We start from the raw sequence: 21,900 nt of genomic DNA, 5'->3' as shown, positions 1-21,900 counted from the left end.
TTCAGATAAAAAAGACAAATGTAGATTCAATGACTAATTGCTGGTGAGTCTAGAAACCGGACATAATTTCAGAATAAAAGATTGGCCATTTAAGACTGAGTAGAGAAGGAACTTTCTCCCCCTCCCAAGAGTGGTGAATCTTTGGAATTCTCTCCCCCAAAAGATCATGTAACTGCAATCATACAACATGTTCAAGACAAATGTTGATAAATTTCTGGAGACCAACATCAAGGAATATAGAGACAGCATTGTCAAGTGGTAGTGAAGTAGATGATCAACTACAATTTAATCAACCCGCAGAACAAGATGTGAAGGTTAAATGATCGACTCTTGTCACCTCCCAGAATGCAGCAGAGTATATTGATAGGTCAGTACCAGGAACTCTACTTTTCTTGATCCATATTAATGAACTGTATTTGGCTGTGCAGAACCACATTTCAAAGTTTAAAGTTGAGGATAGTGATAGATGTCAACAGGATGTAGATAGTCTGTAGACTGAGCAGCTAAGAGGTAAAAGAAATTAATGCATGAATGAATAAAAATTGTGAAGTGATGTGAGGGATGATACAATTTCAAGCAGACAAGTTCTCAATCAATTCTAAAGGCACTGCAAGAGAGACAGCTAGGAATAGGTGCGCATGAATTGAAGGTAACATGAGAAGTTAAGGGGTCTGGGAAGTGCCTTCACTGAGTCAGTAGCGTTGTGAGGTTGCATCACTTTGAAGCGCACTAAGCAAGAGAAGAGGAGCCGGAGCTCATAAAACAGTGCAACAGTGTTGGAGCAACAGTTTCATACAGAGCAGGAGAGCACACAAAGTCAACAGCTTCTCAAGCAACATGGCAGCACGAGTAAGCAGCTTCGAAAAGAGAACAGACCTGCCTGAGAAGGCCAACAGCAAGAAAAAAAACAGGAGCTGAAGACTACATTTAATTTGTTTTTTTTTAAAAATCACCAAAGTATCTTTGCAGGAAAACAGATAGGTGATTGGTGGGTATTCCTTCTGTCTTTCAAATGGCCAAATGGAAACATGATCATTTTTATGCACAAAAAGTAAGTGATATGGTCAGCCCGCCACTTCAAAGCATCACCAAGTTCCCTGGCCACATTTCTGTCTTGGGTCAGCTGCAGTTTTAGAGCGTGAACACCTCCTTACATGTTCTTTACCCACCTTGACATCCGGTCATGACAAACTGCTTTCAGCACAGCAAGCCCATTTTCATCTACTCATTGCCCCCATTATCAGCTTTTCTTCTTCCCTGACTTACTATCAACAATTCCTACGTTGGCCTGTCTGATCTTCTCTGAGCTCTGTCTCCACCCATCCACTGACCAGCTGCCTCCCTTATGTGAGATGATGCACGTTGAAAGAGGAAGTGAGGAATACTCAACAAATAACTAAATGAGGAAGCTCAGAGTAACAGAGGGCTCGTAGGGTGCACGTTCACAGGTCCTAGAAGGTGGCAAAAAAAGTTAAAGCTGCTATATGATTCTTGCCTTTAACAGTGTCAGCATAGATAATAAGAGTAAGGATGTCAGGTCAGAATTGTTCAAGTTAGGCCACAGCTGGAGTACTGCATGCTACTCTGGTCAACACATATAGGAAGGATGTGATTGCACTGGGTGGGGGGGGGGGCAAAGGCAATTCACCTCGGTGTTGCATGCGATGGAGTATTTCAGTTATGAAGAGAGACTGAATAAGCTTGGGTTGTTTCTATCAAGCAGAGGCGGTTGAGGGGGGACCTGATAGAGGTACATATGATCATGAGGGGCATGGACAAGTTGCTGTTGCCCTTGGTTGAAGGGTCAAAAAGGGGGCATAATTTTTTAATTGAAAGTGAGTGAGAGAGTAGTTGCAAAGGTAAACCTCAATCTTTAAAGAATACTTGGATGAGCACTTGAAGTATCATTTAACATACAAAGTCATGGGACTAGTGCAGGAAAATGGGACTAATGTCGGTAATAAGTCAAGATTAGAGTGGTGCTTGGAAAAGCACAGCAGGTCAGGCAGCATCCGAGGGCCGGAGAATCAATGTTTCGGGCAAAAGCCTTTCAGCAGGAATGAGGCAGGGAACCTCCGGGGTGGAGAGATAAATGGGAGGGAGTGTGGGGCTTGGGAGACGGTAGCTAACAGTACAATAGGTGAATTGGGGGGGGGGGGGGGAGGTGAAGGTGATTGGTCGGAGAGGAGGGGGGAGGGAGGGGGAGGGAGGGGGGGGAGGGAGGGAGGGGGTGGGTGAGGGAGGGCGGGCGGGCGCGCGGGGAGGCAGGGAGGGCGGGCGCGCGGGGAGGGAAGGCGGGCGGGAGGGCGCACGGGAGGGCGCGCGGGGAGGGAGGGAGGGCGGGCGGGCGCGGGGGAGAGGCGGGGAGGGAGGGCGGGCGGGCGCGGGGGAGAGGCGGGGAGGGAGGGCGGGCGGGCGCGGGGGAGAGGCGGGGAGGGAGGGCGGGCAGGCGCGGGGGAGAGGCGGGGAGGGAGGGCGGGCGGGCGCGGGGGAGAGGCGGGGGGAGGGAGGGCGGGGCGGGGGAGAGGCGGGGAGGGAGGGCGGGGCGGGGGAGAGGCGGGGAGGGAGGGCGGGGCGGGCGAGAGGCGGGGAGGGAGGGCGGGGAGGGAGAGGCGGGGCGGGCGCGGGGAGGGAGAGGCGGGGAGGGAGAGGCGGGGAGGGAGAGGCGGGGAGGGAGAGGCGGGGAGGGAGAGGCGGGGAGGGAGAGGCGGGGAGGGAGAGGCGGGGAGGGAGAGGCGGGGAGGGAGAGGCGGGGAGGGAGAGGCGGGGAGGGAGAGGCGGGGAGGGAGAGGCGGGGAGGGAGAGGCGGGGAGGGAGAGGCGGGGCGGGCGCGGGGGAGAGGCGGGGAGGGAGGGCGGGGCGGGCGCGGGGGAGAGGCGGGGAGGGAGGGCGGGGCGGGCGCGGGGGAGAGGCGGGGAGGGAGGGCGGGGCGGGCGCGGGGGAGAGGCGGGGAGGGAGGGCGGGGCGGGCGCGGGGGAGAGGCGGGGAGGGAGGGCGGGGCGGGCGCGGGGGAGAGGCGGGGAGGGAGGGCGGGGCGGGCGCGGGGGAGAGGCGGGGAGGGAGGGCGGGGCGGGCGCGGGGGAGAGGCGGGGAGGGAGGGCGGGGCGGGCGCGGGGGAGAGGCGGGGAGGGAGGGCGGGGCGGGCGCGGGGGAGAGGCGGGGAGGGAGGGCAGGGCGGGCGCGGGGGAGAGGCGGGGAGGGAGGGCGGGCGCGGGGGAGAGGCGGGGAGGGAGGGCGGGGCGGGCGCGGGGGAGAGGCGGGGGGGGAGAGGCGGGGAGGGAGAGCGGGGCGGGCGCGGGGGAGAGGCGGGGAGGGAGGGCGGGGCGGGCGCGGGGGAGAGGCGGGGAGGGAGGGCGGGGCGGGCGCGGGGGAGAGGCGGGGAGGGAGGGCGGGGCGGGCGCGGGGGAGAGGCGGGGAGGGAGGGCGGGGCGGGCGCGGGGGAGAGGCGGGGAGGGAGGGCGGGGCGGGCGCGGGGGAGAGGCGGGGAGGGAGGGCGGGCGCGGGGGAGAGGCGGGGAGGGAGGGCGGGCGCGGGGGAGAGGCGGGGAGGGAGGGCGGGGCGGGCGCGGGGGAGAGGCGGGGAGGGAGGGCGGGGCGGGCGCGGGGGAGGGCGGGCGGGGCGGGCGCGGGGGAGAGGCGGGGAGGGCGGGCGGGGCGGGCGCGGGGGAGAGGCGGGGAGGGAGGGCGGGGCGGGCGCGGGGGAGAGGCGGGGCGGGGCGGGCGCGGGGGAGAGGCGGGGCGGGCGCGGGGGAGAGGCGGGGAGGGAGGGCGGGGCGGGCGCGGGGGAGAGGCGGGGAGGGAGGGCGGGGCGGGCGCGGGGGAGAGGCGGGGAGGGAGGGCGGGGCGGGCGCGGGGGAGAGGCGGGGAGGGAGGGCGGGGCGGGCGCGGGGGAGAGGCGGGGAGGGAGGGCAGGGCGCGCGGGGGAGAGGCGGGGAGGGCGGGGCGCGCGGGGGAGAGGCGGGGAGGGAGGGCGGGGCGCGCGGGGGAGAGGCGGGGAGGGAGGGCGGGGCGCGCGGGGGAGAGGCGGGGGGAGAGGCGGGGAGGGAGGGCGGGGCGCGCGGGGGAGAGGCGGGGAGGGAGGCGGGGAGGGAGGCGGGGAGGGAGGGCGGGGCGCGCGGGGGAGAGGCGGGGAGGGAGGGCGGGGCGCGCGGGGGAGGGCGGGGCGCGCGGGGGCGCGCGGGGGAAGAGCACGAGCGCGAGAGAGAGCGCAAGCTTTAGCCATAATTATTAACTTATAGTTTTAGCCATAACTGTTAACTTATCCTGGGACAGTGTTTTCTAGAGGAATAAGATGGTGTTATTTTCTGGGTCTGTAGATTTTGAAGGAGCAAAAATGGCCTTGAATAGAGTGATATGCGCTCCTTGTCAGATGTGGGAGTTTAAAGAGAGTTTTAGGGTTACTGCAGATTATATCTGCAATAAATGCTGTTGGTTGCGAATCTTATCAGATCGAATGAATCGGTTGGAGAGACAGTTAGAGGCAATGAGGAATTTGCAACAGCAACAGTATGTGATGGATCGCAGTTACAGGAAGGGGGAAAAGTCGCAGATACAGTCACATTGATGGGCTAACTCCAGGAAAGGTAGAGAGGTAGGCACCTCGTGCAGGAGTCTTCTGTGGCTATCCCCACTTCAAACAAGTATCCTGTTTTGGAAAATGGAGAGGGTGATGGATTCCCAGAGGAATGTAGCAAGTTTTTGGTGTCGAGATTGGCTCTAATGCAACGAGAGGTTCGTCAGGTTCTAAGAGATCAAATTGTGTTAGGGGACTTTCTAGTCCAAGGAATAGACAGACGTTTCTGTGGCCAGCAGCAAAAAATCAGAATGATGTGTTGCTTCCCTGTTGCCAGGATCAAAAATGTCTCAGAGAGGGTGCAGAATGTTCTCAAGAGGGAGAGGGGCCAGCAAGAGGTCATTGTACACATTGGAACCAACGACATTGGAAGGGAAAAGGTAGACTGTGAAGTGAGATTACAGAGTAAGGCAGGAATTTAAAAAGGAGGTCCTTGAGAGTAGTAATATCTGGATTACTCCCGGTGCTACGAGTTAGTGAGGAATAGGAGAATAGAGCAGATGAATGCATGGCTGAGGAGCTGGTGTATGGGAGAAAGATTCACATTTTTGGATCATTGGAATCTCTCTTGGGGTAGAAGTGACCTGTACAAGGACAGATTGCACCTAAATTGGAAGGGGACTAATATACTGACAGGGAGATTTGCTAGAGCTACAAAGGAGGATTTAAACTACGAAGGTGGGGGGTGGGGGGGGTGGGACCCAGGGAGATAGTGAGGAAAGAGATCAGTCTGAGACTGGTACAGTTGAGAACAGGAACAAATCAAACAAACAAACAAAGTCAGGGCAGGCAGGGACAAGGTAGGACAACTAAATTAAAACTGCATTTATTTCAATGCAAGATGCCGAACAGGGAAGGCAGACAAACTCAGGGTATGGTTAGGAACATGGGACTGGGATATCATAGCAATTACAGAAACATGGCTCGGGGTGGGCAGTACTGGCAGCTTAATGTTCCAGAATACAAATGCTCCGGAAGCATAGAGAGGGAGGCAAAAGAGGAGGGGGTGTGGCATTTTTGATAAGGGATAGCATTACAGCTGTACTGAGGGAGGATATTCTCAGGAATACATCCAGGGAAGTTATTTGGGTGGAACTGAGAAATAAGAAAGGGATGATCACCTTATTGGGATTGTATTATAGACCCCTCAATAGTCAGAGGGAAATTGAGAAACAAACTTGTAAGGAGATCTCAGCTATCTGTAAGAGCAATAGGGTGGTTATGGTAGGGGATTTTAACTTTCCAAACACTATGGGACTGCCATAGTGTTAAGGGTGGAGATGGACAGGAATTTTATTAATTGAGTTCAAGAAAATTTTCTGACTCCGTCAGTGGATGTACCCACTAGAGAAGGTGCAAAACTTGACCTACTCTTGGGAAATACAGCAGGACAGGTAACTGAGGTGTCAGTGGGGGAACACTTTGGGGCCAACGACCATAATTCCATTAGTTTTAAAATAATGGAAAAGGATAGACCAGATCTAAAAGTTGAAGTTCTAAATTGGAGAAAGGCCAATTTTGACAGTATTAGGCAACAGCTTTCAAAAGCTGATTGGGGGCAGATGTTTTACAGGTAAAGGGGCGGCTGGAAAATGGGAAGCCTTCAGAAATGAGATAACGAGAATCCAGAGAAAGTATATTCCTGTCAGGGTGAAAGGAAAGGCTGGTAGTTGTAGGGAATGCAGGACGACTAAAGAAATTGAGAGTTTGGTTGAGAAAAAGAAGGAAGCGTATGTAAGGTATAGGCAGGATAGATCGAGTGAATCCTCAGAAGAATATAAAGGCACTACAGTATCCTTAAGAGGGAAATCAGGAGGGCAAAAAGGGGACATGAGATGGCTTTGGCAAATTGGATTCTCCTTAATTCTAAGGGTTTTTACAAATACATTAAGGACAAAAGGGTAACTAGGGAGAGAATAGGGCCCCTCAAAGATCAGCAAGACAGCCTTTGCGGGGAGCTGCAGAAAATGGGGGAAAATACTAAATGAGTATTTTGCATCAGTATTTACTGTGGAAAAGGATATGGGAGATATAAAAATGTAGGGAAATAGATGGTGACATCTTGAAAAATGTCCAAATTACAGAGGATGAAGTGCTGGATGTCTTGAAACGCATAAAAGGTGGATAAATCCCTAGGACCTGATCAGATGTACCCTAGAACTTTGTGGGAAGCTAGAGCAGCAATTGCTGGGCCTCTTGCTGAGATATCTGTATCATCGATAATCACAGGTGAGGTGCCAAAAGACTGGAGGTTGGCTAACATGGTGCCACAGATTAAGAAAGGTGGTAAGGACAAGCCAGGGAACTAAAGACCAGTAAGCATGACATCAGTGGTGGGCAAGTTGTTGGAGGGAATGCTGAGGGACAGGATGTACATGTATTTGGAAAGGCAAGGACTGATTAAGGATAGTCAACATGGCTTTGTGCGTGGGGAAATCATGTCTCACAAACTTGATTGAGTTTTTTGAAGAAGTAACAAAGAGGATTGATGAGGGCAGAGCGGTAGATGTGATCTATATGGACTTCAGTAAGGCATTCGGCAAGGTTCCCCATGGGAGACTGATTAGCAAGGTTAGATCTCACGGAATACAAGGAGAACTAGCCATGTGGATACAGAACTGGCTCAAAAAAGTAGAAGACAGAGGGTGGTGGTGGAGGGTTGTTTTTCAGACTGGAGGCCTGTGACCAGTGGAGTGCCACAAGGATCGGTGCTGGGTCCGCTACTTTTTGTCATTTACATAAATGACTTGGATGCGAGCACAAGAGGTAGTTAGTAAGTTTGCAGATGACACCAAAAGTGGAGGTGTAGTGGACAGCGAAGAGGGTTACCTCAGATTACAACAGGATCTTGACCAGATGGATCAATGGGCTGAGAAGTGGCAGATTCAGATAAATGAGAGGTGCTGCATTTTGGGAAAGCAAATTTTAGGAGGACTAATACACTTAATGGTAAAGGTCCTAGGGAGTGTTGCTGAACAAAGAGAACTTGGAGTGCAAGTTCATAGCTCCTTGAAAGTGGAGTCACAGGTAGATAGGATAGTGAAGAATGCAATAGACAATAGGTGCAGGAGTAGGCCATTCAGCCCTTCGAGCCTGCACCGCCATTCAATATGATCATGGCTGATCATTCCTAATCAGTATCCTGTTCCTGCCGTATCTCCATAACCCTTAATTCCACTATCTTTGAGAGCTCTATCCAACTCTTTCTTAAATGAATCCAGAGACTGGGCCTCCACTGCCCTCTGGGGCAGAGCATTCCACACAGCCACCACTCTCTGGGTGAAGAAGTTTCTCCTCATCTCTGTTCTAAATGGTCTACCCCGTATTTTTAAGCTATATGCTTAAAAATGCGTTTGGTATGCTTTCCTTTATTGGTCAGAGTATTGAGTACAGGAGTTGGGAGGTCATGTTGCAGCTGTACAGGACATTGGTTAGGCCACTGTTGGAATATTGCGTGCAATTCTGGTCTCCTTCCTATCAGAAAGATGTCGTGAATCTTGAAAGGTTCAGAAAAGATTTACAAGGATGTTGCCAGGGTTGGAGGATTTGAGCTATAGAGAGAGGTTGAAGAAGCTGGGGCTGTTTTCCTTGGAGCGTCGGGGGCGGAGGGGTGACCTTATAGAGGTTTACGAAATTATTGAAGGGCATGGATAGGATAAATAGACGAAATCTTTTCCCTGGGGTTGAGGAGTCCGAAACTAGAGGGCATAGGTTTAGGGCGAGAGGGGAAATACATAAAAGAGACCTAAGGGGCAAGGTTTTCCAGACAAAGGGTGGTACATGTATGGAATGAGCTGCCAGAGGAATTGGTGGAGGCTGGTACAATTGCAACATTTACAAGGCATTTGGATGGGTATATGAATTGGAGGGATATGGACTGGGTGCTGACAGATGTGACTAGGGTTTGGATATCTGGTCAGCATGGAAGGGTTGGACCGAAGGGTCTGTTTCCATGCTGTACATCTCTTATGACTATTATACTCCAACCCACGTGAAATAAGGGCCAACATTCCATTAGTCTTCCTTATTATCCATTGAATCTCAAAGCTAGGACATGGATGCATTCACGTGTCCGCGAATTGGTGTTGTAGCTTTCTGTAGTTTTCTCTCCATTTAAATTATACTATTCTTTTGTTCTCCCTTCGGAAATGAACAACCTCATACTTTTCCCCAATTATTCATCATTTGACAACTTTGCGTGATTAGACGCTAGATTTCCAACTCTACTCAGGCAGATTCAAATTCTATTCAATTCTTTTAGGTATCTCCTAGCTGCACTCATCTCTACCACCTCCCTCCCCATTTCACTTAAGTCATTTACAAACCTGAACAGTTAACCTTACCCTCTTCTCCTGTGGAGGCTGGTTTACCTGACTATTCCGAGCATTTGTTGCTTTCATCTCAGATTTGCACCATTTTGCCTTTTGCTACCTTGAAAGACTTTTTTAAAACTATAGAATCCCTACAATGTGGAAACAGGCCTTTCAGCCCAACAAGTCCACAATGATCCTATGAATGAGAGAAAAAAATTCATCAACTTACATCATTAGTTTCTGATCATCTGCTACTGAACCAAACAGTGACTCATGCAGCAAGTGCCATGACACATCTTCTACTACTGCTGTATGACCAGTAAAGATAGTCTTTGCATCAACTATTTTTCCTTCTTTAGGTACAGCACTAATATCCCATAAGCAGATAGTCTGGGGGAGAACAAAAACAGTTACAGATCAGGTTTATAATGCGAGGTTAACTTATATTTGGGTCGGTATCGATTTCTACTCACCTGACATGCGAACTTATTTCATCAGTAACTTTACATCAACATTTTATTTGCTTGCAGCACATTAACCTAAAAAACTAGCCAAAAAGTAAACTAACTTACATAAGCAGGAATTTCATTCAGAAATGCATACACCTCTAAAATATAGAAATATCTGAAATACCTTGTTTGAATTGCAGTCTGCTCTTTATTTAAAAAAATATATATTTATTCAGAATAAGTGTGCATGCAATTTTGATGTTTTACTTTTCCAAAACAAAACAAAAATACCACTTTCAATAAAGACTACATTTATAGCTAAATAAAATAGTGGAGTCCAAAATCCAACCAACTAAAACATGACTGTTGAAATGCATATCTACTAACCAGTATTCAGATTGGCTTTTTATAATAAAAAATACATTGCTTTTAGAAAAAATATAAAATGGCCATCCTTTAAGTAGGTAACAATACTGACCTTCGCACTCAAGATACATTTTGCTTTCTATAATCCACAATACAAAAGTGACAAGACAATGCTCACATGATCATCTGAAGCACTAAGTAAATGGCCACTTAGATTCGGATTCCACGAGAGCCCATAGCCTTCTTTCTGGTGCCCACGTAACCGAAGATCTGGACTGCACTCACCAGAGGGATCTGTGTAGTTGTCGTAAAGTAATCATTTTTCCACTTTATGCCAAAATAAATAAATCATGCAATATTTTACAAAACATACCACACTTCGTGGATAAGTCAACAGGCTGACAATTAACAGGCTTGTTGAAATCTTCACCACAATTAATTTTAAATAGTTTAAGATGTTAACAGGGAGTAGAGCAAAGTTGAATTTTTAATTAGTTTCAATTATTGTCATTATTTGGAAACATTCAAGGTTTAAGCTGGGGTGATTACTTCTGTATTACATCCAAATCCAGTATATCCAAAAAGAACGGGTACACAATGAGCACAGTCCGCAGGTTTCTCAGCAACAAACCCAAACAAGCAACCAAAATGTGTCCAGAAACCCGAGCTGCTCTCCCCGATATCAAAGACATCTTGGAAATGACTGCCAGACTACTCAGACCCCTTGGCATCATGGTAGCCCACAAACCCACCAACACACTAAAACAGCACCTAATGAACTTGAAAGATCCTATACAGACAACAAGCAAAACTAATGTCATTTACAAATTACCATGCAAGAACTGTAACAAAGACTAGACTGGACAAACAGGCAGAAAACTAGCCACCAGGATACATGAACATCAACTAGCTAGTAAACGACATGACCCTCTCTCATTAGTATCCTTACATACAGACGAGGAAGGACACCACTTCGATTGGGACAACACATCCATTCTCGGACAAGCCAAACAGAGACACGCACGAGAATTCCTAGAAGCATGGCATTCCAAACAGAACTCTCTCAACAAACACATTGACTTGGACCCTATCTACCACCCCACGGCACTGTGGCTCAGTGGTTAGCACTGCTCACAGCACCAGGGTCCCAGGTTAGTTTCCAGCCTTGGGTGACTGTCTGTGTGGAGTTTGCACATTCTCCCCATAACTGCGTGGGTTTCCTCCGGGTGGTCCGGTTTCCTCCCACAGTCCAAAGATGTGCACGTCAGGTGAATTGGCCATACTAAATTGCCCATAGTGTTAGGTGCATTAGGCAGAGGGAAATGAGTCTGGGTGAGTGCATTAGTCAGAGGGAAATGGGCCTGGGTGGGTTACTCTTCAGAGGTTCGGTGTGGACTGGTTGGGCCGAAGAGCCTGTTTCCACACTGTCGGGAATCTAATCACCCCCTGAGAAAAAGAACAGTAAATGACATCACCACAGGAAATGACGTCACCAACCCAAAGAAACCCAAACATATAAATAGAAAGCAGGAATTATCAATAGTGCTTCGCCCTGAGGCCCACTGAAGATGTTACCTAGTAGGGTGACAAAACTTCTGGAAATGAAGCTTCCAGCTCAGCGAGCAAACCTACATCCAGAACCTCAACCTGAGCTACAAACCTTCTCAAAACTCACTAAGAGCTGAACTGGTCAGAATTTATTTTAAGATAGGTAGACGAGTCTATCATATCCAAACATCATATTTTCTAATCCTTGACCCATAGCCTTGTAATATGTATGTTGTCAAGTGTTCATTCAAATAGTTCTTAAACGTCTGAGGGTTTCCACCTCTACCACCCTTTTAGGCTGGGAAATTCAAATACTCACAACCCACAAGGTGTTAAAAAAATTCCTCAATTCTCCTCTTGGCATCCTGCTCCTTACAACTGTGCCATCTGGTTATTCACCCATCTACCAAGTGAAAAGGATTCGATCTCCTCTGCATATGCCCCTCAGAACTTTGTACACCTCAATCAGATTCTTCCCCCTCAGCCTTCTCCAAGGAAAACCACAGTCTAGTCTCTTCATAGATGAATCGTTCCAACTTAGGCAGCATCCTGGTGAAACTTCTCCGTGCCACTGTCCAGCACAATTACATTCTTCCTTAGTGTAGCAACCAGACATGCGCACAATACTCCAGTTGTGGCCTAAATAATGTTATACACAGTTACATCATAACCTCCTTGGTTAATGTATTAAATGCTTTGACTAATAAGATCATGAACTTGGCCCTAAGTTGAACGTAAAAGTGTTGAGGCTGTAAAGTGCCAAATTATAAATATGGGCTGCTGTTCTTGAGTTGGGTTATGTCGGAACATTATAGATGACTGCAGACAGAAATGTAATCATGAGAGCAAGGTGTTGCATTTAAAAAAAACATCAAGGTGAGCCCGGAGTGAACAGATTGCAGCAAGGCCAAAAGGGAAGCAGTTAGTGTGGATGGCGGGGGCGCAGAGAAATCGAGATAGCTAATGCCTCACAAAGAATTCTCAATGAAAAGATCAAAATGGGCTAAGGGGCCAGAAGACTTTGTAACAGCTGCAAGGGCAAATGCAAACAAGATTTCAGCACACCAGTGGAAGAGACAATGAATCACAGGTGGAAAAGCCATTCAAGTAAACATTGTGAAATTAAAATGGGAGCTGTTCTGCAAAAACAAAATGTGAATTTATTTTACTTCAAAGGAAATTATTTAATTTCCTTTGCTCTGGTGCAGAGTGGAAACATTAGTGCAGAGGGGAGACAGTTTCTCCTTTTTCTGTATCCATCTTCAGCCTCAAAGAGACCAGAAGTTGAAAAGCTAAAAGGAGAGTTTTTAAAACATTCAAGAGTGGACCAGGAGACAGCACAAGACAAGAGGTGACCTTGGCAGAACAGACCAGATGAGTATCTCTAGCATGTCCAGTCTTTTCAAGCAAAAACAGAGTTTAAAACTTTAGATTACAAGATTATGACAAATCTTAGATCAAGATAGACAAAAAAACTATGCAGATGATTGTGGAACTATCAACCATGGAACACAGATTTAAAATTAAAGAAGAAAGAGGAGTGAAAACAGAAGAAATCTTTTTCTTTTAAATGCAGTTAGCATTAATGACCTGGTAACACTACCCATGAGAAGTGCAAGCAGTGGTGGGTGCGTGCAATGCACGGACAGTGGTGGTAGTAGAGTCATAGACAGAGACATTAGGGACATTTAAGCAACTGCTGGACAGGCACATGAACAACAGTAAATTGAGAGGTGTATAGCTTAAGTTGATCTTAGATTAAGATAAATGCTCGGCACAACATCGTGGGTCTGTACTGTGCTGTACTATAAACAATGATTTGAAAAGAAACTGGAGAGACACTTGAAATAAACGAACTAGCAGAGTTATGGGAATGGAGCAGAATGGAGAGACCCAGAATTATCTTTGGGGTGCAAGCCATGGATGAGTGGCTAAATGACCTTCTTCTATGCCTTAAATGACTGTCTAGAAAATACTGTGTATAGTCAATAATTTTTTTTTTTTTTTTTTAAGATTGCACTTTATTTCGCAAAAGTGTTCTGAGTCAATGATTTTATATTTTAAGATTATTCATTTGGCTCTTTACAAGGAATAGGATACAGGACAGTCAGGACTGTCAAGGGTTACCACACCAGTTCAGCTTGTAAAAATTTGGAGAACCCCATCAATCAAGAAGCAACTTCTGCTTCATGGATGAAATGATATTATTCTAGAGATTAAGGTAATTGATGCTCTTCTACAGGGATGGTCCTGGCAAAACAAAGTTTCCAAAATTTAAACAGAAAGACAAGAAAATCAGGTTGATTAATAATACCATGTCCTAAACTCCCAATTCAACCTGCTTACCTGGTTTGGAAGGATGTTTCGTATAATCAAAGACCAACACATCACTGGAGGGAGTCTTAGTAGCAATAATGCAAGGATTCTGAGGCATGTAACGAGCACGATTTACTTCCCCTTCGTGATTTATTTTTATTTCAATCTCTATCTTTCCACTAACAGAACCAAATCCACCAAATTCTGTAATAGAAGCAACAAGCACAAATATGTTTCATGGTTCACTAAACAACCCAGTGGCAATCTAATAAACTAAGCTGTCAGTAAATCAAAGGCAAATGTCACCTTATATTTATTTTCAACTTTAAATATCTTAACTCAATTAATGAGGAGTCATGGAGTCAGTAATGTACAGCATGGAAACAGACCTTTTGGTTCAATGCACTTACACAAAAACAATTTTTACAAATCATACTACCTCTTCAGGGATTTCAACAATATCTGTATGCTAAGACTATAAACGTTTCAAAAGTACCTTTAAACAGAGAGGCATGGGCAAGGGTCTGATGGGTTCAAGTTAGCAGAGCAATGCTGTTTGCAAGTTGTTCCTCATTATCACCCAAACGTCCTAAAAGAACATAGCAGATGCCTCTACAATATTGAGTAATCCTAGTCTCACAATGTTTTCTACGAATACCAGCTGAAATGCATACACTAACTCAATTTTCCCACATAATTGTGCATCTGCGATGTTCTCACCAAGTCAGTAAGTTTCCAAATCCTGCTTAAATTATTTTACATCTTCCTTACAACTAACATTCCTACATAGCCTTGTATAATTTGCAACTTTCGAATTATTACATATGGTCCCTACATCCAAATCAGTCAATATGTATTATGTTCTGCTGTTCAGATCCTAGTCCTGGTCATCATACAGCCATGTTTCTGTAATAGCAATTAGACCACACCCATTTAACTTCATTTGTACTTTTAGATTATCTACTACTTGCAAATGCTGTCCCCCTTTAGGTAGACTGCCTTTAAGCCCAGGTTTGTTTTTCCTGCCTTCTATTCTCCCAAACAAATTTTCTACCATCAGTTACCAAATTTACTTCCTTCCAATAGCAGCACTGGCAAATCTCCCTGCTAGAATCAGTCGCAGGCATGTCAAGTTGAAACGCATCCAGCTTGTACAGCTCCCACCTGCCCTAGCACTGGTCCCAATGCCTCAAATCTGATGGCCAGCCAAGTGTTCAATCAATGTTCCTGATTTTATTGCCCACTAGCACATGGCACTGGGAGTAATCCTGACATTGTAGATCTGGTTGTTCTGCTTTTTAATTTCTTTCCTACATCCTTCAAGATCTGCTTTCAGGACTTAAGTGTCTTCCTACTCTTGTCACATATTCCTGTACATGAACCCCAGCACCCTTTATAGCCCTTCTTCAGACTCGTGCCTCCATGCACAACATGCTGTTTCATTACCCTCCACATGAATCACCCAACTTCCATCACAGCCTCAGACTCAATCCAAGATGAAATAAAGTTCAAAGTGTCTGTTGCAGATAATATTTAGAATATTATAAAAGCATTAAGAACTCGTTCGCTAGACAAAAAGAATTCCATTCACATTTTTAACGCCTCATAAAAACAAGCATTTGTATTCATAGAACCACTTCAAAGACTTTATTCACACTTAGACCTGCCACAGTGAATTGACAGGTCTCTTGTGATAAAGATAGGTTGTAAAATTATGCAACACAAATAATAACCTCAAGTTTGTCAACACACAGTGACTCAACAAACATGGCAGTATTTTTAAAAATTAAATGTCATGGAATGCGACAGCTCCAATGAGACTGTTCACTTTCTAATTACTTTATCTATTCAGTCTCCAAAGTGTCTTATGCCAAAAAAGGTACCACCCGTCAAAAAACATTTGGCAACTACAGGACTTCTAGAGAAAGGTTTAAAATAACGTTTTCGACACCACAGTAAGAAAAACTGGATGCTTTAAGTCAGCTGCACTTTAACATATGCTCACCTCAGTGAACCATAAATTTAAAGCCACTAACTGCCATGCTATTTTGCTCAACTATCTATATAGGACACAACTCCATACGCATAAAAGGGGTTTAAAAAAAAAACCTCTTACCTCCTTTCTCACTATCGTAATGTGAAGCATCAAACTGCGCATCATCATTTGGCAGTTGAACACTGGCTATGACCAAATGGTTTTGCTCATCAGATGTGTGGGTTCCCAGCACCAGCCTGTGAACACTGTAGTCCTTTCCCTCAGGTCTGCAGATTAAATATGGTGTTACTAAATTATTCAGTCATACGTTTTTGCCTGCAAAAACAATATTAATAGGACATTGCAAACAGTTGCAACTTGATGCAAATCTTATTCAGCGTTCAGAACAGAACTTCCTGAAAACATCAAAAATTGACTGCAGTCAATTTAAGAGCTGACGCTGGAAAACAGGTCTGGTTCAAGGACAGAAAGTCTTTCTTTAAAGATGAAATGCTTCCTGGAAAACGTGATGTTACGCAAAACCATTTATGCGAAAATGCTTGAAGCTCAAAAACATTCTTCAAAGGTATCCTGCTCCCCGCTTTACTAGACACCCAGCTCTCAATCACAACCTGGGAACATCCAGGCATATACTGATGTTAATATGAAACAGCAATATTGCAGTAAGAATGCAGGGCTCTACTTGGTCAGTAATGTTAATATGAAATAAAGCTGCATGAGACAATATCAAGCAAGGATTTTCCAGTGTGATAGCACTTTGAATCATCTGTGACAGGCAAAGCAAAACAGTTTCCATACCAAATTTTGCTCTTTCTAGGTGAGATGTGGGTATTATCACTGTTCCCAACTAGTCAACCTCAGGAAAAGAGATCATAAATCCAAAAGACAAAATTTTAAGCGCGTAATTGCAATATTGCAAAGGCTGGAAATATGGCCTTAGTACGCAGATCAACAATATTGTACATGTTATTTAACTGGACTTCAGGAAGACCTTTCATATTGCTGCACATTATAGGCTGCTGAACAGGCAAATGAATTAAATTTCCACTACCAAATTAACTATAGGTCCAGACAGATTTTTGATTTATAGCGTAGTCAAACATTATGGAAAACAGGCAAGAAAATGAAAATGGAGCCAGGATCACATGAGAATTGACCTTATTGCATAGCAAAGCATGTTCAAGAAGTCATATGGCCTACTCCTGCTATTTCTATTGTACCTATTCTATTAAGAGAAAGCAAAACAGAATATCAAGATGCATAGCAAAGAATACTCCATAAATTCAGAGATAATAACAAAACTGTATTCAATCCTAAAGAAACATGTGGAATTCTTCATGTAGTTTACATTGCCCTATGTCTGATGGGAAAGAATTATTGGAAAGGACACAGAAGGACTATGCAAATTATTTAGATTGCATAACTGAAGGACACAACAGATGGAAAATTTAAGCAGTCTGTGTTTTGACCTCAAAATAAAGATTACAAAAGGAATTCATAGAAGTGTTTAATCTGATGGATTTGGAATAACTGGGTTGAAGCTAAATTTTGTATTTGACAAAAAGTTAAGTACAATTGGTCACATTTACAAAGTCAAGACAAAGAAAATAGAAAAATCAGAGGAATGTATTCTCACAGGTGGCAGAACAAACAGCATCAATGTGTTTCAACGAGGAAACCAGATAAGTTAATAATAAATGGAATGGAGACACAAAAACACAAAGAATACCCTAGATAGGCGACCGAGATAGGGTAAAACTCTTGTACTTCAAGCTATTTAAAAGTCAGAAGTTACAAGAACACGAGGTACCTTCGAGGACATAGCCTTTTAGCCCTAAGTGAAATCTAAATGCAAACGCAGCATAGACATCTTCATTTACCAAATAATACTGACATTCACATCAATTATCCTTCAAACGTTCATACCTAGAAACGTCAGGCAACCACTGTGCAGTCAGGCTTGGCCATTCCAGAGCATGCGTCATAACCAGGTCATACAAAAAGGGAGTATTTTTCTTCCAGATCTTGTATTCTTCATTAATGACACGTTCTTCCACGGCATCATCAAAGGCTGCTGCAAATGCACAACTTGTCATTAACAGCATACAGAAGTGCATCGATTCAAGTTATTCCTACTGCACCACTGGGCAAACATTTATTTCCTACCAGCTGCTAGCATTTTTCTTTTGAAGCAGTCACCAAAGTTTCTACGCAGTACTACTGTGCATACCTATTATTACAAAATGCAAGCTAACAATAAACCTCCAGTCATCATTAAACTACGTTTGTTCAAAAAGGCTCATTGATCAAATAATTTAGAATGCAACTTCGATAGAACTTAAGATACAAATCTTGATCTGCATTTTACCTTGGGCAAGGCAACAGGGGAAAGACTAAAGAGAAGATGCGGTCACCAAAGGAAAAAACTTGGAGCAAATGGATATGCAACGGCATGTCATGGCTAACAATTGAATGCTTTGCAAAGGTAACTGATATGGTAGATAAAAAACCTGTGTGAACTTTCAGAAGGTAGTCAATAAGGTTTCACTTAGAAGATTTAAAAATTAAGCACTTGGACATGGAGAGGACCTATTGAAAGGAATATGAAATTGCTAAAGTACATGTAAAATAGGCAAAGTCAAAAAGTGTTGCACTGGAAAAGCAGAGCATGTCAGACAGCATCCGAGGAGCAGGAGAACCGACATTTCGGATATAAGCCCTTCATCAGAACGTTCCTGATGAAGGGTTTATGCCAGAAATGTCGATTCTCCTGCGCCTCGGATACTGCCTGACCTGCTGTGCTTTTCCAGTGCCACACTTTTTGACCCTGATCTCTAGCATCCACAGGCCTCACTTTCTCCTAGTGAAGTAGGCATAGCAGATATTTATTCCAATTGGCAGAACTGACTAATGGTGACTCCAGTGGAACTGTATTGGAGACTCAGCATTTCTACCAATTGAATATTTCAAAACAGATAAGAACTCCTGAGGTCACTGCACAAAGTCAGTGACAAAGATAACATCAGTCTACAAAACAACAAAAAACAAACTGGGAGCAGAAAGGTTTCAACAAATTTCCACTGTTCTTCTGAGCACCACAAGATCAGGTTTCCTGAGAGATCTAACTGGGTTACAGTCGAATTGTTTATTTAACAATACGGTCATTACAACGCAGGACTCCCTTCACATACTACCACAACACAGTGTCAGCATGTCAGCCAAAATTATGTAGTATGTAACTGAACCCACAAACTTGTTAAAATATTGACATGCTTTTACATTTGTTTATTTACAACACCATGGCCAGTTATAAGCTGTTCTCAAAACCTCAAATATTTCTGATAATATTAGTGAAAGATGCCTTTCAGAACCAACTGCACTGTCATAAGATAGGCGAGTATGAAGAAAGATGATATGGGTGAATACTGACTTAAAGACTGAACGTAAACTTTTAACCAGGCTTTTCATGACAGATGTAAGCAAGGGCATTTGGTAACAGCATGCCAAGGCACAATGTAGTTTTGGCACAGGAAAGGGAACAATAAGAAAAAAAACATTTCATGCATAGTTTTTGCAAGGAATGAATGACTAGGTAGTCTCAACAATCAAAGCACTTCTCTAGCAGGAAGCAGAGTATAAAGAAAATGATATGCAGGGGCCATAATCTTTATGCTACCTCCAAGACCCAGGAAAGTGATCAGGCTTAGAGAAACCATCTACACAAATTCTCATTAAAATCCATTTACTTCATTAATCTCACACTGATACAGTACTACATGCCTGTAACCCACAGAATTTCTGCACAGAGCATATCTATAAACTATCATCCTCGCCCTTATTCATGTATCACTTACTACAAGTTAAATTGGAAAGGGCCATGTGACAAACTTACAAAACACTTAATTTTAAGGGGAGATGTATAACAGTACAATTTACACACTGAAAAGCATTAAAGTACATTTGTTGAACAGTTGTCACGTTTAACATTAGAACAAATAATCAATGGCATGAGGTGAATTACAGATGTGTATTTGGGCTTTGGTTGAATTGGGGATTAATGTGAGAACTTTGTGTTACAGCCACTAGTGAATACCCAAGGCCAAAATTTAATGGTGTTTCCCATGCACGTCTCTAATTCATCTCCTGACCATCCGTTATTTTGTATAATATATACAAGGTACTTTTTTTTCCTCGTTTCCATTCATGACAAATGGCTGGCGTCGTGTCGAGATGAGTGGACTGCACAGGTGAGGCGGCCGTCAGTAATGAAGAACAGTGGGTGTGTGACGTCACAGGTGTAACATCATAATGGGCATCTGATGCTAGAGGTGCAAAATTAAAGAAAAATAATCTGAACAGTCTGAAAATAGTACATGCAGTTTACAGGGAGACAAATTTACATAAAATGCAGGACAGAGTACCTTGCATACATTATATATTTACATTGTAATTAATTCTTTTCTCATATCCCCTTAAAATATAGTGTTGCTAAGGCCCAATGTATAGAGCTGGAGCACAAGAATTTGACTGTCACTCAAGAGCACAATCCGTGCTCAGACATTTTAATTTTAGACATGACAGTGGAGACAGTACCTAGGTAAGGAGTTTTTTTTAAAATGCTAAATCATTTGGGATGATGAAACAAGAAAACTGGCTGACAAGTGTTCCTTTCTACATTTATCAAGTGCACCTACTGATAGTTTGAACAGAGGGATACTGGCAGCAACATCCCACTCTCCTAACTGAGAAGGAAAACACAGATTTGCAGAAGGGGACTAGTTTATTTCTAAACATACAAGTCATTCTGTAATCATTTTGTACAAACGACTTTGTATAATCACTTTTGTAATAAAGCACAATACAAATTCAAAATAAAAAAAAGTGAGCAAGACGGCTACTTGCAGTTAAACTTCAGAACTACTTTAAATACAACAGGAAAAACATTCAAATACTATTCTAGCAAATGGGCTAAACAGTTTTAAATTCATTTATGAAATTCTGAACTGTACATTGATTAAATAGGCTGGTGGCACGAAACAGTGGATCATTGACATATTGGGCACGGTAGGCAGAAGGCAAATCTGTGCCAATTTCCAAACGTCAACGAGGGCAAATCTTCCAAAAGTGAAATTCATATCAAAGACAAAATCTGTTGCATTGCTGATAGAAGTCGTCGTTCCCAAGGGGTCGCTATTGTACAAATAAGATTTTCACACACGAGCTTTAAAAATTAGAAATGTGTCATCGCCAATGCAGTCAACAAGCGAACAGGAGGCGCTTTCATAGTCCACAATCAACTGGAACAAGGAATTCACCCTCCGCTCACTTCATCATCTTTCCATCTCCAGAAACCGCGCTCTGATCGCAGCGACATTCCGCTGGAAGCCTCGGGCCGCACACCGGGACAGGGCGGAAAGGAGCCGGAGCCGAGCCGAGCCGGGCCTGAGCCACCAGCTCCAGCGCCCACAACCAGCTCCTTCACAAACAGCGGCGCGAATCCCTGCGGCCCAGAAAAACGCCGACTGAGGGAGGTACGGCAGCGCGAGGCCCAAGGCAGCGGGAAGCCCTGGGCCCGAGACCCTCGGGAGGGCCCGGGCCCACAATCACGATTCCGCAACATGTCGCGGCCGCTAATGTGGACAGGGCTGAATCAAGATGGAGGCTGGTGTTGCGCGAGGCCGCCCAGCCAAGCTGTCGATTACCTTCTTTGTCGGTCATGCCTGCAGCTCACCGGGAAATGGGGAGGGAGGGAGGGAGGGGGTGGGGGGGGGGGTCAGGGAACCTGACGGTCTCAGTCCAGGAGCTCGGCTTCTTCCTCCACCACTACCGCCGCCTTTGTGCATAGCCCTGCGCCTGCGCCGCCACTACCGTTTGCGCGCCAAACCACTGAGCCGGTAGCCCCAGCACAGCTATCCAATCACAAGGCGCTGATGAGCTGCCAATCAGGATGGTTACCTAGACAACGGCGCGCCAGGTGTCGGTGTTTCCTACCCATTGGACAGTTGTAATGTGATGGCCGGCAGGGGACCCCGCCCCCAGATGCTGGCGGCATGAGGAGACCACAGTTTAGATCAGTGTGGTGCTGGAAGAGCACAGAAGGTCAGGCACCATCCGAGGAGCAGGAAGCCTCCAGGGTGGAGAGAAAATTTATCTCTCCACGCTGGAGGCTTCCTGCCTCTATTCCTGATGAAGGGCTTTTGCCCGAAACGTCAATTTTCCTGCTCCTCGGATGCTGCCTGACCTGCTGTGCTTTTCCAGCACCACTCTGATCTAAACTCTGGTTTCCAGCATCTGCAGTCCTCACTTTTGCCTGCATGAGGAGACCATTCAGCCCCTTTGA

At 45.6% G+C, this 21,900-nt stretch overlaps 1 protein-coding gene across 8 annotated transcripts in view; it reads right to left on the bottom strand.

The window, feature by feature from the left end:
- Positions 1–21,402, bottom strand: part of LOC122564570 (histone-binding protein RBBP4) — an 86,020-nt gene extending 64,618 nt beyond the window's left edge. For 3 of the 8 annotated variants that reach the window (XM_043719663.2, XM_087976647.1, XM_043719661.2), the window contains exons 1-7: positions 21,263–21,401; positions 19,742–19,882; positions 17,487–17,634; positions 15,681–15,826; positions 13,595–13,768; positions 9,879–9,994; positions 9,115–9,275 (exon numbers count right to left, since the gene is read on the bottom strand). In XM_043719663.2, coding sequence (XP_043575598.1) covers positions 9,115–9,275; positions 9,879–9,994; positions 13,595–13,768; positions 15,681–15,826; positions 17,487–17,634; positions 19,742–19,882; positions 21,263–21,278 — 902 coding nt within the window. In that variant the 5' untranslated portion in view covers positions 21,279–21,401. Of the gene's footprint in view, positions 1–9,114; positions 9,276–9,878; positions 9,995–13,594; positions 13,769–15,680; positions 15,827–17,486; positions 17,635–19,741; positions 19,883–21,262 lie in introns of all 8 variants that reach the window. The other 5 variants (XM_087976650.1, XM_087976651.1, XM_087976648.1 and 2 more) reach the window with 4 other exon arrangements.
- Between the last annotated feature and the right edge of the window lie 498 nt (positions 21,403–21,900).

This window comes from Chiloscyllium plagiosum, unplaced genomic scaffold (assembly GCF_037043375.1).
Source record: "Chiloscyllium plagiosum isolate Xiang-an unplaced genomic scaffold, Cpla_swu_hap1 HiC_scaffold_30, whole genome shotgun sequence".
Taxonomy (NCBI): Eukaryota; Metazoa; Chordata; class Chondrichthyes; order Orectolobiformes; family Hemiscylliidae; genus Chiloscyllium; species Chiloscyllium plagiosum.
This window is presented reverse-complemented; position numbering and strand designations above follow the sequence as displayed.